The sequence below is a fragment of the Dromiciops gliroides genome, chromosome 5 (genome assembly GCF_019393635.1).
Source record: "Dromiciops gliroides isolate mDroGli1 chromosome 5, mDroGli1.pri, whole genome shotgun sequence".
Classification (NCBI taxonomy): domain Eukaryota; kingdom Metazoa; phylum Chordata; class Mammalia; order Microbiotheria; family Microbiotheriidae; genus Dromiciops; species Dromiciops gliroides.
In genome coordinates, this window is record NC_057865.1 from 243,007,122 (window position 1) to 243,025,109 (window position 17,988).

Genomic DNA, 17,988 nt, shown 5'->3' on the forward strand with positions numbered 1-17,988 from the left:
AAACAACTTTTGAAAATCTATATGCATGTATAAACTTTAATATGGCAAGGATCTACCATAATTTCCTTGATGTGGATAATAATAATAGTGACTAACATTTATAAAGTGCTTTAAGATTTGCAAGTGATTTACATGTATTATCTCATTTTATCCTCACAATAACCCTGGGAGATAGAATACAAATACAGAAAATGATGCAGATTGTGGTTTAATAACTTGCCCAGGGTTACACACCTAACATGTATATTAGGTAAGATTTGAACTCAGGTTTCAATGAGTTGAATTGTATACAACACTATCCACTAAGTCACCTACCTTCATCAATGAAGAGTCTAATCTTTTATCGTGGTCAAAGTGAATAGTATGTAAACTCCTTCAGGTCAGGGAATATTTTTTAATCTTTGTACCCCCCCCCCCAGTTCCCAGAACCCAGCATAATAACTGCTTTAAAAATATGTTGGCTGTAATGGACAATCTTGAATGTTTGATGTGGTCAGAAAAATGGTCACTCTGTGAGCAACTTAGTAAGGAGCTTCTCTATACCTAACTAGGCTGATCCATAGATTGCAGGCACACTGGTTATCACTAGGCCTTTGTTTGAAGCCTTTCCAGATGCATATAATTTCTAAAACTGGTATTCTCCCAGTATAGTCAGAGGGTCAGAGCCGCCTGCACATGTTGAGTAGGCATCAGAGAAAGATAGTAGTGGAAGATATTTATATCTCTGTGTGTATATGTGTGAGGGCGGCCCCACTCATTTAGTCCTGATATGTTTATCAGATGAGACAATATCTTGATTTAATTAATTAATAAGAGATGTGAGTTAGGTGGGAGCAAGACCTGGATATTTCTTGAATCAACCAATCAAAGGCTTTTCAATTAGGTTTGTTAGGAAGTCTGTTTTAATCGGTTGAGGGACTTGGTCATATCCTGTAGGATGTATATAAAATAGCAAGTCAATTAGAAACCCAGGGGTATTTTGTGAAAACTCTTCATACTCAAACACTTTGGTTAATACCTCTAAAACCAAATTAAATCTGGCTGGCTAATTCCTATCAACCGATAATCACAGAGATAAGCACACTGGTGGGAGTTCATAAATTATGGCATTAGAAAGAAAAACAACAACTTTTCAACCCCTCAAGGAGTAACCCTAGAACTCTGAGTGGATGTATCGCCAGAACTCCAGAGTGCTAGTTTGCCTGTGTGAGTGGGGATTGGGAGAGTAGATCCAGAATATGTGCAGCATATGCATGTACAGAGCATTTGTATATATCCTTAGGGGATATTAACGACCTGAAAATACATCACAGGATGACATTTCTGTTTCTAGAAGAAAAATAAATTATTTCATTATTTTTAAAGCATGGCATATTTGTATATACATGGACAGATAGGCTCTTGGAATAATATATTAATGTATAGAATTATAGAATCTCATCATCGAGGAGAAAAAACCAAAACCTTAGATGTCATTTAATTTAACCCCAACCTGAAGCATGAATTCCCTAAAAAACATTCCTAAGAAGTAATTGCTTGCTTTTCCATTGACAAGGAATCTACTTTGTTATGAGATATATGCAGAAGGGTATTGTGAGGGGTAGCTTGGTGGTATAGTGGAGAATTTCTTAAACTATGTGTTGCAACCCCATATGGGGTCATGTAACTCAATGTAGAGGTCATGAAAAATTTGTCAACAGTAAAAGGTTATGTATGCCTATTTTTTTTTAGTGAGGCAATTGGGGTTAAGTGACTTGCCCAAGGTCACACAGCTAGTAAGTCTTAAGTGTCTGAGGCCGGATTTGAACTCAGGTCCTCCTGACTCCAGGGCCAGTGCTCTATCCACTGCACCACTTAGCTGCCCCTGTATGCCTATTTTATATACCTATATACCTAGGGTCACATAAAAATTTCTCAGGCAAAAAGGGAGTAGAAAAAGTTTAAGAAGCCCTGGTATAGTGGATAGAGCACTGGCCCTGGAGTCAGTAGGATATGAGTTCAAATCCAGCTTTGTAGCATCTTGGGATAGACTATTATTAAATTTTCATTGTGAGCTATAAATAGGAATTGATTTATTGCTTTGTTGATTTCTAGACTTATAAAAGTGATTGAGAAAATGTTAATAATGCAAATTAAAACTAGAAGTGTGTTGTATATACTTTTTTTTCTTTTGAGAGCCTTGGGTACATGCCCCCAGCAGAATTTAAGAAGTGTGGTACGTGGAAAATAGCTTTGTGTCTTCAGCCAGAGGATCTGGATTCAAATCCTGACTCTGCTACTTACTACTTATAGGATATTGGGTAATTCACCTAAACTAAGGCTTCAGTTCCCACATATCTATGGAATTAGAATTGATGATTCCTATGGTTCCTTCTAGTTCTATTCCTATGAGAAGAGTACAATGCTTACATTGAGGACAAGCTAGGCTTAGCCTAGAGAGTCCTCCCTTAAGTAATGAAACACTAACTAAAAGGTATTTTGCAATTTGAATAGACAGCATCTGGGCAGCTTACAATTAGGCGGTTGATATGAACTTGTTGTGGTAGGAGTCCTAAAGCTGCTGCCACTCCTTGACGGAATATCCGGAGCAAAGTAATGTTAAGCTTGTTTATGTCCATTTGCAGCGTCTGAAAAAAAAAAAAGACAAAGAAAAAACAAGCAAGAAAATAAGTCCTTGGCTTATGAACGAGTCCTTGGTGTAGCTTAAGTTTTTAATGTAATACTAATTCACATTTTGATAATATAGTTATCCTTTCTACGTTGTGGGGATTAGGAGCTCAGTGCCCTGTGATCTGGAAAAGCCACATTATAAAATTTGGGCCTTCCTTTCATACAAGAGAAGGGAATTATTATGTTATTGTAACGATTGGAATGTTGCCACCTGCTGGAGACTTACTGTAGAAGAGTTCCACCCATGAAGCGAAGGTCTTTGAGGGCAAGACCAAGAGTCTTTTCTTTGGCATCAGGAAGTGACGCAGGCTAGTGGGAGGAAGAAGGAAGAGACTGGCGCTCGGTCTCTCTCTTTCCTTTGGACTCTGGTGGAGAGCGGAGCTAGAAATGTGCTCTCCCTTTAATAGATAGGAATCTAGGCCTTTCCTTCTCTCTTTACCAAATTCTTATTCTCCTTAATAAATGCCTAAAAGTCAAACCTTGCTAAAGCTTATAATTTATTGGCGACCACTCATTAGATATTTTAGACAGACTAGCTAGAATTTTAGCCCTTAACATTATTAAAAGATAAAATTTGTTGATGTTATACAACATTATACATATATTTCTATATTTTATGCATTTTAAAACCTTTTTCTGTGTCATCTGCTGGCCTTCGGGTGTCATCTACATCTTCCACAAAACCCCAAAATTCCCATTTAATTTCTTTTGCTGACCTGTGATATATTGAAACCATGATAGAGAAGAGTCTCGATGGGGAAGGGAGAATTGGACTTTAAAATTTTACAAAGCACTTTTATTACCTTAATCCTTTGAGATGATTAGCAGAAATATGATTGTCTCTATTTTACTGCTAAAGAAATTGATGCTCAGAGAGGTTCAATGAGTTACTCAGGGTCACACAGTTAATCAGTGTCAGAGGCAATGTCAAACTCAGATCTCATGCCAACAATTTCCAGGGTTTTGCTATGTTTTGCCATCTCATATACTCATTAGCTATTAAATGAACCTGGCAACTCTGGTGACTCTGAGTATCCCAATAATACTAATGATCCCTGGTTCCATTTTTAAGTGGCAGCAAATTACAAGGAAAAGATGAGAAATAGAGTATGTCCCAAAAGTCATAGTACAGCTTAAGGCTAAAAGTTTAAATTTAAATGCTGGAAACTTTCTACTCTTAGTTGAGAAGAAAGTGTTATAAAGTATTTTATTTTCTCCCCAAGACACTCTATTTCATCTCAAAATCTATGACAGAGACCTGTGTTGTTTAGTTTGGTCACCATCTTTTAATGGAAGAAACTTTCATTCAAATAAGGGAAAACTTTTGTATGAATCAAAGGTCACTTTGCCAAAATAATCTGTTATTCAAGGAGAAATAAAGAGGGATTGGTTCTTTTTTCTCTTCTAGATATTCCCCTGGAGTCACTGTGACAATAAACACAGTATTTGCTCCCAGAATAATGTCACATCAAACAGGTAAATTCTCACTTTGGAAAGTTGTTAAGATCTTAGAACCTCAAATCTGTAAACCTTGCGAGGTGGATACTGTCTGTAATCATCATGTAGACATGAGGCCACAGGAGATGTGTTTTCCTTCGGTCTATAATTCTAGTGAAACTTGCCTATGTATACATTTTCCTTTGCTAAATAAGCACTGACTTTTATTTAGTACCTTAAAGTTGGCAATGCTCCTTGGGGATATTAACTGTCCACAAATATTATACATTATTTTATTTGATCATATAACAACACTATGAAGCAGAGTAGACAGTTCTCCATTCTACAGAGGAGAAGTTAAGGGTCAGAGAGGTAAAATAGTTTCCCTGTGATAAATGTAAGAGACAGAATTGGAACCCAATTTTCTCCTGATTTCTAGGATTTCTTCTGATTTTCCAATATTCTTTTCATCACATCACACTGCCTCTCAGGATATTCAGAAACTCCAATGCATTTGTGATCTCATTGATGTAGATACTACATGATAATAGTTGCAACTCAGCCCTCCCTGACAGTGCTGGAACTCTTCTGTGTCTGGCATCAGAGAGAGGAAGACCTGCATTTAAGTTCCATTCCTGATGTACATTGTTTGTGTGACTTTGGGAAAATAAGAACCGTCTCAGTGAGCTTGGAAACTATCAATTAGAACAATAAATTGCTCAATATTTGTTGATAGGCATAAGTAGAGGAAACTTCCTCATGGAGAGTTCTTTATAAAATTCTAGGCATCCTCCCCCCTTCAAAAATAAAGCAAGGCCATTCTACTTCATTTTATTTTATTTTTGGGTGGGGCAATGAGGGTTAAATGACTTGTCTAGGGTCACACAGCTAGTAAGTATCAAGTGTCTGAAGCCAGATTTGAACTCAGGTCCTCCTGAATCCAGGGCTGGTGCTTTATCCACTGTGCCACCTAGCTGCCCTCTCTACTTCATTTTATATCAGCTTCCATACAAATGTCAAAGAAGCCTTGGTGGTTAATTCTACCTCTTAATACACTATGACAGAGGGTCCTAAGTACTCATTCTCACAGGTTCTCAAAAGAGAGTCCTCATCATGTAATCCACCTTCACCATTTTCTCTCTTTTTAGGAAACCCTTGGTCTGCCAATGTTTTTTTCCCCCCTGCTTTGTCAGAAAGGCAGAGAAAGAAATGGAAACAGTGCAATTGTGAACATAAATAGAAGAGCAAATAGGGCTAATGAATGGAATTCAATTCATTAGTTTAATGAATGATTACTAAATTGGCAGTGTAATCCAGTTTGAAACCCAAGAGTTGTTCCTTTAAGAAAACTATTGTGGTACAGCAGAAAGATCACTGGCTAAGCAGTCTAGAGGACATGGGTTCAGGTTCTGCTTCTGATGTTTACTAGCTATGTGCCCTTAAGCAAATCACTTTACATCCCTCGGTCTCAGTTTTATTCTCTGTAAAATGCAGGGGTTCAACTACATGGTTTCTAAGGTCTTATCCAGATCTCTTTTTTTTTCCTTTTTTTGCAGGGCAATGAGGGTTAAGTGAACTGCCCAGAGTCACACAGCTAGTAAGTGTCAAGTGTCCGAGGCCAGATTTGAACTTGGGTCCTCCTGAATCCTCGGCTGGTGCTTTATCTTCCGCCCTACCTAGTCGCCCCCCCCTCCCAGATCTCAATCTATTATTTTTTCAATGAAAACTTAAAGTTAAATAAAATGTATAATGTTAAGTAAATGTACATTTGTATTTATACACATATTTAATTAACTTTATAGTTAATTATTTTAATATCATCATTTATTATCATCATTTATTTTATAGTTAATTCAATATGTATATAAGTACAAACATACATATATACATGTGTATATGCATATATTTATGCAAATATGTGTGTAAATATATATCTTGTGCACATATAAATGCTGTCTATATGTGCATATGTAACATATGCATATGTTTTATATACACATAAATATATGGGGCACAAATATATAAGTACATGTGGTATATATATATGTGTGTGTATGTATGTATATTCTATAGTTATAGCATATGTGTGTATAGTATATACATAGACCATATAGTAGCACATGTGCTGATATATATATATATATATATATATATATATATGTATAGAGAAAGAATGCATGGTATAGAGTCATACTCTATACTATAGATGACTGTATAATATATATTGCTATATATGTATGTATATATATATATATATATATAGTTATTTGTAGTATATATACATATATATGAGGAGCACATAAAGAAGAAATGGGGTTCCTGAATGGATAGAATAACATTTGTTAATATAATGAATGGTAAATGGGCAGCTAAGTGGCACAGAGGGCCAGGCCTAAAGTCAGGAAGACCTAGGTTCAAATCTGGCCTCAGACACTAACTAACTGCATAACCCTGGGCAAGTCACTTAACCCTGTTTACCTCAGTTTCCCCATCTGAAAAATGTGTTGGAGAAGCAAATGGCAAACCACTCCAGGATCTTTGCCAAGAAAACCCCAAATGGGGTCACAAAGAGTCAGACAAGACTGCACAACTGCAAAAGGCAAAAACCAAAAACTCATAACTAAATTAGCAGCATAATCCACTTTGAAACATGAGAGTTGTTCCATCCTTTAAGAAAACTATTGTGGTAGAGCAGAAAGACACATACACACACGTGCATGTATAATACATATATACATACATACACATCATAGATTATGATGTCTGTGTTATTTTACTATGGCTAAAAGTTGTTACTGGAGGGCTAGCCGCCTGTTCCCAAGTATTACAATAATACATCCTAACTCTAAGCTGGGAGCTCCCCCTATTAAAATAGGGGAGAAAATGACCAACATGTTTCCAAGTGACTTTTCAGGAACACATCCCAATTGTTCGCTTAGTTCCACACCCTGACTAGAAGACTGTAAACTTTTGGAGAATGGGACTGTCTTATAGACTGCTTAACACATAGTAGCAGTTTAATAAATTCTCACCGTTTATTGATCTGTGGATTCCCTCTCTTATAAAACCCAGAGCAGGGCTTGTACACAATCAATACTCAATAACCCTTTGCTGAGTTGTATCACAAAAAAGCCCTTGGGGTCAAATACAGTTCTCTTTAATTTACTAAATGAGACGATTGCTCATAAACTTAAGCCATTCCACAAGAGACTCCAAGGAGGCTTTGTCTTCACCTGTGTTAAAAGAGCAGAATTTAGTTTGCAGGAAGCCTCTGTAGGGGGAAGGTTGTGGTTGTCTGAAATAGACAAAGAACAGGCAACTTCCTCTGAGTTGGAATCAAGACAAAGCAGATGATGGCGGCTTTAAGCCTAATTTTTGTACTCGTTTTGAAGAGCAATGACAGACTTAGGGCCAGCAATTAATCATGGCGCCAAGGGAACAGTACCACAAACTCTTTTGGGGGAGAAGTGATACCAAAGGAAAGGAATGAGCAAATCAATTTGGGGGGAGGGGCAGGGCAATGAGGGTTAAGTGACTTGCCCAGGGTCACACAGCTAGTAAGTGTCAAGTGTCTGAGGCCGGATTTGAACTCAAGTACTACTGAATCCAGGGCTGGTGCTTTATCCGCTATGCCACCCAGCTGCCCTGCAAATCAACTTTTAAAAACAAATTTACGAGAGTAACAGGCAGGAGATTTCAGAGATTAGGCCTTGGACCTCAGGGCAAAAACCCTGTAGTTTATGAAATGAAATCTATGATAGAGAGAGGAAGACCTTGGGACATACAGAGATGCTGCCATCCTCAGGTCAAGAGAGAAGTAGAGGTTTGAGAGGGAATGAACTCACTTGTGATACAGCCCTGAGTTGGGAGGAAATGGCGCCATATATTTTAACTAATTATTTTTGCTAATTAGGTGCTGAGTGCATTTGTTTCTTCCTGCTGAAGTACAATTACTGTCTGTGCCCTGGGACAAAGTTCTGATCATGCCACCCTAGTTAAGGTTCTGAGCACTAATAGTTACTCTGCATTTAATCTACATATCAATCACCCCTTAACAGATATTTTTGATATTTAAGGGGTGGTAGCCTGGTAGAAAGAGTACAGGGATATGGAATCAGAGGATCTAGGTTTGCAAGTTTGCCAAATGGCTCACTGAATTTCAGTTTTCTCATTTGTAAAAAGTGTATTAGATTAAGAATGGTCGGGCAGCTAGATGGCACAGTGGATAAAGCACTGGCCTTGGATTCAGGAGTACCTGAGTTCAAATCTGACCTCAGACACTTAATACTTACTAGCTGTGTGACCCTGGGCAAGTCGCTTAACCCCAGTTGCCTCACCCCCCCCCCAAAAAAAAAGAATGGGCAGCTAGGGGATGCTATAGTGCACAGAGCACCGGGCCTGAAGGTAGGAAGAATCATATTCCCAAGTTCAAATCTGGCCTCAGACACTTAGCAGCTGTGTGACCCTGGGAAAGTCACTTAACCCCTTTTGCCTTGTTTCTTTATTTTTTTTTTTAGTGAGGCAGTTTGGGGTTAAGTGACTTACCCAGGGTCACACAGCTAGTAAGTGTGTGTTAAGTGTCTGAGGTCGGATTTGAACTCAGGTACTCCTGACTCCAGGGTCAGTGCTCTTATCCACTGCGCCACCTAGCTGCCCCTTGCCTTGTTTCTTCATCTGTAAAATGAACTAGAGAAGGAAAAGGAAAAACTACTCCAGTATCTCTGCCAAGAAAACCCCAAATCAGGTTATGAAAAGTTGGACATGACTGAACCACAACAAAAGATTAAATTATCTCTGAGGTCCCTTCAGCTATAATGAGATTCTATTTTGTTAATAGTAATGTGCTAGAGGGGCAGCTAGGTGGTGCAGTGGATAGAGCACCGACCCTGGATTCAGGAGGACCTGAGTTCAAATCCAACCTCAGACACTTAACACTTACTAGCTGTGTGACCCTGGGCAAGTCACTTAACCCCAATTGCCTCACCAAAGGAAAAAAAAATAGTAATGTGCAAGAGTGTGAAATAGACTTTTCGCACTACTCCCCTTGTGCCCACTAAATAAAACCATACTAATATTTCTAATAACCAGCATTTACATGAGGTTTGCAAAGCATTTTACATTTATTATTTCATTTGAGCCTCACAATAACCCAGTATAGTGGTTGTTATTACATACTCATTTTACAAATGAGAAAACTGAAGCTGAGAGAATGAAGTGATTTGCCTAGGGTGAAATATAATGAGGTAAGTATCTGAGGTGCCATTTGAACTCAAGTGTTCTTAACTCCGAGGCTGCACCCTATCCCCTGAGTAGACAGCACCCTAACTTGAACTTTGGAGAAGAGGCAAACAGTAATAACTTCTTCTCTGGGCCTGAAGTGCAGTGAGTAACCACACTACCTAAATGATCCCTCTGATTGATCCAAGAAATTAGAAAAACTTCAGCCGGGGCCTTTAAGAAACTTTAGCGTTACCCAGCAGAGCGAATGGCCACCGCTTTGGTACCAGAGTATCTGTTCTTTTCCTTGCCTTTGTAAGGAGATGGGCTGACATACTAATTTTTCTAGAACTTTGCAAAAGCGTCTTTCTGATCATCACTGTTTATCTAGCCTTGCAGCTCTTCCCTAAGGAAAAGGTAATTTTGACTCTACAATTTGTGCTTGCAACAGGGAGTCTTGAGGTTGTGGAGAGAGAGCTCTTGAGGACTTTATTCCCAGGGCTGTGATTAAGTTGTGACTTGCAACTGTGGCAACAGTTTTCAAGGCCAGGTTTGCCTGATGAAACTGATGAGTGGGAAGGAGGAGGGAACCCATAAGCAGAAGATGCTTGAAAAGGCAACTTTCCAAGAAGGTGAATCAGCATGTTCAGCAAGCACTGAGTTTGGGGCTACAGTAGCTCACAGGAAGGAGAGAGTTGATACAATCAGTCTGGTAATTTAGATCAAAGGGACCTGGGTCAGATGTTCAGACCAAACTAAAGCACTTCAAATTATTTGCCTCAAATTTCCATTTGGCTGGGAGACCAGGCCTGATATTTATATCTATGCATGTGTGGCCAAAGGCGGTCTCTGTAGAAAGGAGATGATATCTTATCTGAGTGTAATAATAAAGCAAAACATTGCCTAATTGCTTTGGAAATTCAGGCCAGATACCCTATTCATTCTGTTAACCTAGACAAAAGCATGTGTATATTTGGTAAGTAGATTATCCAGGGACAAGCATAATCCTCTGTGTGACCCTAGGTGGAAGGATTTGTCAGTGATAGGGCATACAATTGGGAGAAAAGACTTGCTTCCTATACAAGATGACATTCTGTCTCCTGTCACTATGACTTTGTATAATTCCCCCCCCCCCATTCTGAATATACCCCCTCTTTCTCTTGAAATCTCTGGCTTCCTTTAGTTTAATCACCACTGCCTTTACTCATCCTCCAGCTGTTAGTTCCTCCCATCCCACTGGAATTGTATTTGTCCATATTTTTAATTTACTTATATGTTTATATGTCATATACACTAATATAAACTCCTTGATGAGGACAGTTTGAGTTTTACATTTATATTCTCGCACCTGGCATATAGAATCATAGGGTAGGTACTATCCCTTTAAGGTTCTATTATTTCATATAAATGAATTTGTTGATAGGTGAAGTCTGATTGGTTCAGAGTTCTAAGTGTGGTGTGATCTCTGGATCACACAGTAATATTAGGGTTTTTTTAAATGAAAATTATGCCTTGAGCAGAATTTCTAACTGGAAGTGACCTTAGGCATCATTAAATTCAATACTTTCATTTTGCATTGGAAACCAAAACCTGGCAAAATCAAAGCCCAGTAGGGTTACATAAATTATAACAATAACAATAACAATACCAGTTAGCATTTACAGAGTTCTACAGTTATTCTGACTCAGAGTTCTGAAATAAGCAATAGTATTTTGAATGTGACAAGCTATGAGATAGATAATAGAGAGATGGATACCAGCACTGCTCTATGATTACAGGACTAAGGTAATTGATCTGATAAAGAGAAAATGAGAATTGGATTATTGACCATGAGCTAAAGTGTATTTGAACAGAGGACTCCGAATCTGAACCCAGTAAGATGAAGGAAGAGGAAGACGAAATGAGAGATTTCAGTTTGACTTCACTGGGAGTGATACATGCTACGGCTGAAGTTGAGTTGTACGTCCAGATGAACAGAGGAACAGTTTGGAAGGAGAGAATCTGAGAAGTCATGTGTTAGATAAACGAGTTTGCCTGAGATATTCTGTAAAGTGTCTTCTTCTGAGATGTCTGCTAAAGTGTTAGTAAAACACTGCATGAATAAACTTGGCCTAGCAGTGGAAACATTGGTTTAACATGGAAGCTACATTTTTATTAAGGAACATTTATGGACAGTTGTTAAAACAGAAAGAAGATACTGATGCTTTTAGTTTCAGCATTGTGAGCTACCCTGAGCGATTTGTTTTTCCTCATATATGTGTCTACCTGGCAAATTTCTATATGTTACCACTTTTCTCTATGGATACTGACTACTTTCATGGGAAAGTGTGGGCTTGAACGTGGATTATGATATATTTATTATAGCTACATTTGTTTTAATATACGAATACCTTTGTTGTTATTATTTCTTTTGCCTTATTGCTTAGTAGATTACATTTAAGATCTAAATGTATCATCATTTTGAGTGGCTGGTTTATATAAATGGAAACACATCTGTGGGAACAGGAGAGCTGCAGTGGCCAATTCTAGGAGGACCCTAAGAGACTTAACTGTGTGGTGGTGATGGTATTTCTTTGGCATGTAAGACCTGCTGATCCAGAAGGAAAGCAGGTGTTCTCATGTCACATGAGAACGGTAAGGTACTTCAAAATAGGTGTAGACACACCATGCAAATAATTCAGTAGGCTCATATATCTAGAATTAGAATAGACTTTAGAAGCTACCTAGTTGGGGCAGCTAGATGGCACAGTGGATAGAGCACCGGCCCTGGAGTCAGGAGTACCTGAGTTCAAATCCGGCCTCAGACACTTAACACTTACTAGCTGTGTGACCCTGGGCAAGTCACTTAACCCCAATTGCCTCACTAAAAAAAAAAAAAGCTACCTAGTTTAACCTCCTCTGAACCCAGATTCAGGAAGATGTTATTTCAAATCTGGTTTCAAATACTTTCTAGCTGTGTGGCCCTAGGCAAGTCACTTCACCTCTTTGTCTTAGTTTCCTTTAAAATGGAGCTCTTTCTGGTAAAAATCTTTTCTGTACTGTTGGGTAAAATTGAGATCATAGTAGCACCTACCTCCTGGAGTTGTTGTGAAGATCAAATGTGATAATATTTGTAATATGCTTTGCGAAACTTAAAGCACTATACAAATGTTATTTATTTAACTCTACTGGGCTTGGGTTTTGTCAGACTTTTGTTTCAGATGCAAAATCAAAGTATTATATCTCTAAGGCCAGTTCCAGCATTGCAGTAGATAAAACACAGGGTCTGGAGTCAGGAAGACTCATTGTCTTGAGTGCAAATCTGACCTTAAACAATTATTAGCTGTGTGACCCTGCCTCAGTTTCCTCATCTGTAAAATGAGCTGGAAAAAGGAAATGGCAACCCACTCTAGTATTTTTGTCAAGAAAACCTCAAATGGCATCACAAAGAATCAGACACTACTGAAGTGGTTGAACAATAAAAAATCCTATATAAATGCTAGCTGTTATTATTAATTATTAATCATTATTATTTTTCTGGCCTTGGGCAAGTCAGTTAGCCTACTTGGACCTGTTTCCTCATCTGTAAAAAGAGAGAGTGAGACTAGTTGGCCTCTTAGGTCCCCTCCAGCTTTATTATATATTAATTTGTGATTCTTTGATTAAGATAATTTCATCACACATTCAGCCAAGTAGGAACCACTGATTGGGTCACTGCCAGTGTGATGAATATTTAGCACAGAAACATAATTTGCTGACATTAGTCACTGGTTTAATTTAAAAATCATCATTTTGGAAACATTTTCATATTGATTTGGCTCAGATTGGCTGCTGCCCACAGCTTGGTTTTTCCTTTGTCTGGGAATGAAGCTTCTTTTCAACCCAAATACAAAGATGCCCCACTGACGGATTTCTTTTGAGATCTAATCTTCTACTACATAGCCCTATGGCTTTCCTAGCATTCCCTTTTTCCTTTCCAAGGCAGAACAGATGGAGGCATTAAAAAAGAATACTAACTCTACAAAACTACATTTCTATCTGAACTTCTTTCCCCTCCATTCAGCATTGATATCTGGGGGAAAAAAGCATATAAGTAAAAGAGAGACCTTTGTGGAGGACATCAAAGACATTTTAAAGATAAAAGTAAAATTCACAAGCACCAGTAAGCTATTTCTCCCAGAATCATTTCTTCCTGACTCTTCATACTAGTTTCCCAATAAGATTTCTTACTTTGCACTGATTATGCACTGATTGGATCCAATTCAATAATTGAGCAAAAATAGATTAGGTGTACCTCGTGTTCAAAACATAAAAAGAGGTGTTAGAGATGCCAAGACAAAAATGAAAAACTTTCCACTGGGAGCATACAATAGATCACAGATAAGTAAATCCAAGGTAGTTTGAGGATGGAGAAAGCAGCCACAAGTTAAAGGTTCACTAAGGTTTCAATAGAATCAATAGAAGTGATGAAACCTGAGCTGAGCTTTGGAGGAAGGGAAGGATTCTAAGAGGTACAGAGTAGGGTGTGCATTTCAGGTATGAAGGAAGGAGTCTGCAAATGCAGGAGATGGAATGTCTAGGGTGAGAAATAGGAATCCAGTTGAAGTAGAACATGAGGTATTTACTAGGGAATAACAAGAGAGAAGGCTGGAAAAGTCAGTTGAGAGAAAATCAAGGAAGGCCTTAAATACCAGAATAAACTCCATACTAAAGGCAAGAGAGAACCACTGGAAGTTTTTAATGGAGACGGGGGTGGGTGTGGGTGGGGGTAACATGGCTAGATCTGTGCCTTACAACAAAGATTCTTTTGAAAGGAATAGATTAAAGGAGGGGCTGGAAGCAGGCAGATCAATTAGGAGGCTCTAACAATATTTCAGAAGAGAGATGATAAGGGTGTGAACTAGGGTTTAGCTCTGTAAGTAAACAGAGGCTGATACAAGAGACTTTGTTGAGAAAGAATCAACAGCTGATTGTGGGAGTGGTGGAGAGTGGTGATGGGGAAGTATTATTGTTGTTTGTCCTTCCCTAGAGAGGGTCGTAACGTCTGGAGGCAATGTCATGACTTGCAGTGAATTGGATTTAAGTGAGAGAGGGCTTGACACTTACTAGCTGTGTGACCCTGGGCAAGTCACTTAACCCTCATTGCCCTGAGAGAGAGAGAGAGAGAGAGAGAGAGAGAGAGAGAGAGAGAGAGAGAGAGAGAGAGAGAAAGCTGTGTAAGGTCACCAACACTTATTCTCTCCTCCAAAGCTATATGGGTCCTGTGGTAAGATATCCATCAGGACCATTAGAGATGGGCCTGATGCAGTGGGAGACCTTGGCCTTTTTAAGCTTAAATCTTTTCCATGTCTCAGTTTGCCTGAGGCAATACCCATTCAGTGATTAAAGTTAGGTAAGAAATGAAGCAGAGTGGCCTCCCTTACCTCGTCAAAACAAATCAGGGAGGGAGGGAGGGAGGGAGGGAGGGAGGAAGGAAGGAAGGAAGGAAGGAAGGAAGGAAGGAAGGAAGGAAGGAAGGAAGGAAGGAAGGAAGGAAGGAAGGAAGGAAGGAAGGAAGGAAGGAAGGAAGGAAGGAAGGAAGGAAGGAAGGAAGGAAGGAAGGAAGGAAGGAAGGAAGTCCGGGAGGGGAAGGCCCTCAGGGTTTCTGGCCAAAACCGAAGTAATTGCAATTTACACTGACTCTGAACCAGTAAGAGACAAAACAACGTCCAATGAGGCTTGCTCTCAATGGAGTTGGAAAAGTAAGGTTTACAGAGGTCATACAAAGGATGGTAATGAAAATTTTGGAGGAGAAAGATGTTGAGTGTGTATATACACACACATATATGTAGATGTATAGATACATGCATATGTACATAAACATATATAGGACATTTGAAATGATGGGATTTTTGGTGATTTGGGACTAGAGTTAGAAGATGAGGGAGTCATATTTGGAGGGATGATAATTGATCCCTTGGGAGTTGATGAGATCACCAAGGGAAGAGAGTGTAGAGTGAAAAGAGCCCAAGTTAAAGCCTTTAGAGGATTCTACCCTTAGGGGAAAGGAGCAGGAGACTGAAAAAGAACAGTCAGACAGGTCAGAGGAGAGCTAAGACAAAACAGTGCCATGGAAGCCAAGGACAGAGAGTACCCTGGAGGAAAGGATCTTCGAAGTGTCAAAAGGCACAGAGAAGTCAAGTAGGATAAGGACTGAGAAACAGCTACTGGACATAGCAATGAAGAGATTCTTAGGAGACTGAGAAAGTAATTTCTGTAGAATGGTATCCCTGGAGCTTGATTATAAGGGATTATGAGTAATGAGTGTGGGTGGTAAGAAAGTAGAGGTGATGAGAAGAGTTTGGACTTGAAATGGAAGAGGGATGTTGAATGCCAGATTGATTGAGGAGGTGACAACAGGACCAAAAGGAGATTTTCTAAAACCTGGCAATGTTTATAAGGTTCCAGTAGAAAATGAAAGAAAAAAGATGAGAGGGGGGAAAGGAATGGCCTCAGGGACAAACTCCTGGAGGAGATGGGATCAACTGCATGGATAGAAAATGATCTTGCCACGTCAGGCTACCTCTTTCTCAAAGACTTTGAGAAAAAGAGAAAAGTGTGGGTAAGAATGTTTTGGGGATTAGGCTGTTCTGGGTTTTGATTAGTTTTTAAGTATAGAGCATAAATGAGGGAACTAAAAATTCATAGCTTCAATTTTCTCAGTAAAGTAAAAGCCCAGGTGATTTGCTTAAGAAAAAGGACATTTAAAAGATTCTTTTTATTCTTTAAAAGATTATCAGAGGGGGTGGCTAGGTGGCGCAGTGGATAAAGCACCGGCCCTGGAGTCAGGAGTACCTGACTTCAAATCCGGCCTCAGACACTTAACACTTACTAGCTGTGTGACCCTGGGCAAGTCACTTAACCCCAATTGCCTCACTAAAACAAACAAACAAACAAAAAAAAAAACCAAAAGATTATCAGAAAGGGAAAGTTCAGAGTTAGAAATCACAGAAGTAGAACAAGTATGACTAATGAAGAGACTTAAGGTACAAATCTTAATGATAGACGGGAAAGGAGAAAGATTTGTTACTAGAATTATAGAACTAGAGATGGAAGAGAACTCAGATGACATCTACTCCAACCCTCTCATTTTACAAATGAGGAAAGTGGTATTGAGGGAAATTTAGTGACTTATCCAAGATCTCACAGTTAGTAAGTTTCTGAGGCTGGATTTGAACTCAACTACCTGACACTAAGCCGAATGCTCTCTGTGTTGTACCATTTAGCTGCTTCATGGTATGAATTCATTTAAACTTATCTCAATAAACCAAACCTAAAAAATGTTTTTAATCTTGTGAAAGATAAGTGCCCTCAAGAGTGACATTTTTATCCAAAGATTTATTTGGCAGTTTTCTAGGGGCAACTCAAAAATCTTGAGGAAATGGATGGAAGGTTAGAAAGATACTCCTTAAATATATGAGTATTTCCCCTTATTTTATTTCCAGATGAATATTATTATAGTTAAATGAGTCTTCTCTATAAAGGAAATTATTATTTAATGCATTAAAATATTTGCTGAACACTTACCATATATAATAGTAAGTACCTACTTCATGATTGAATTTTATAACATGTAGGCAGGTAGAAGCAATACTTATTCCACAGACAAGGATTATTTTCCTTTAAAAGGCAATGATAGGGGGCGGCTAGGTGGTGCAGTGGATAATGCACCGGCCCTGGATTCAGGAGTACCTGAGTTCAAATCCGGCCTCAGATACTTGACACTTACTAGCTGTGTGACCCTGGGCAAGTCACTTAACCCTCATTGCCCTGCAAAAAAAAAAAAAAAAGGCAATGATAGGGGCAGCTAGGTGGCACAGTAGATAGAGCACCGGCCCTGGAGTCAGGAGTACCTGAGTTCAAATCCGGCCTCAGACACTTAATACTTACTAACTGTGTGACCCTGGGCAAGTCGCTTAACCCCAATTGCCTCACTAAAAAAAAAAAAAAGGCAATGAGAGGGGCAGCTAGGTGGCACGGTGGATAGAGCACCAGCCCTGGATTCAGGAGGACCTGAGCTCAAAGCTGGCCTCAGACACTTGACACTTACTAGCTGTGTGACCCTGGGCAAGTCACTTAACCCCCATTGTCCTGCAAAAAAAAAAAAGGCAATGAGGGGGCAGTTTGATGGTTCAGTGGATAAAGCATCAGCCCTGGATTCAGGAGGACCTGAGTTCAAATCCGGCCTCAGGCACTTGACCCTTACTAGCTGTGTGACTCTGGGCAAGTCACTTGACCCTCACTGCCCCGCAAAAAAAAAAAAAGGCAACAAAATACTATTTGAGATTTAATCGGGGCAGAAGAACTAAAATCATACCATTGGCTTCCTGATTTCCCAAGCCCTGAACACAAGGCTCATCAGGATTGAATTTGTTGACTAGGCAGGCTGCCATGTCAAATATGAAGGCAGGGAGCTGTATCTAACTCAGTCACTTGGGGTTCCCAGAGAGGTCTTGGCTCATGGGCACTTATTGGAAAAAGGCAAGGCTGGCACCACCAACCCAGCTTCTTGCTATAGATGACCCTGAACTGTGATGAGAATTGGTGCCTGGGATGGAAGTGTCATCATCTGTGTTATGTTCTTGATGTTATGGTTCAGCCTCAGTCTCACTTTACGTAGAAAGAGCCACTGTCAATTGCCACCCC

At 39.3% G+C, this 17,988-nt stretch overlaps 1 protein-coding gene across 1 annotated transcript in view; it reads right to left on the minus strand.

Moving 5' to 3' along the window:
• Positions 1-17,988, minus strand: part of PTPRR (protein tyrosine phosphatase receptor type R) — a 373,668-nt gene that overhangs the window by 196,884 nt on the left and 158,796 nt on the right. The window contains exon 3 of the mRNA XM_043965209.1: positions 2,514-2,627. Coding sequence (XP_043821144.1) covers positions 2,514-2,627 — 114 coding nt within the window. The remainder of the gene's footprint in view (positions 1-2,513; positions 2,628-17,988) is intronic.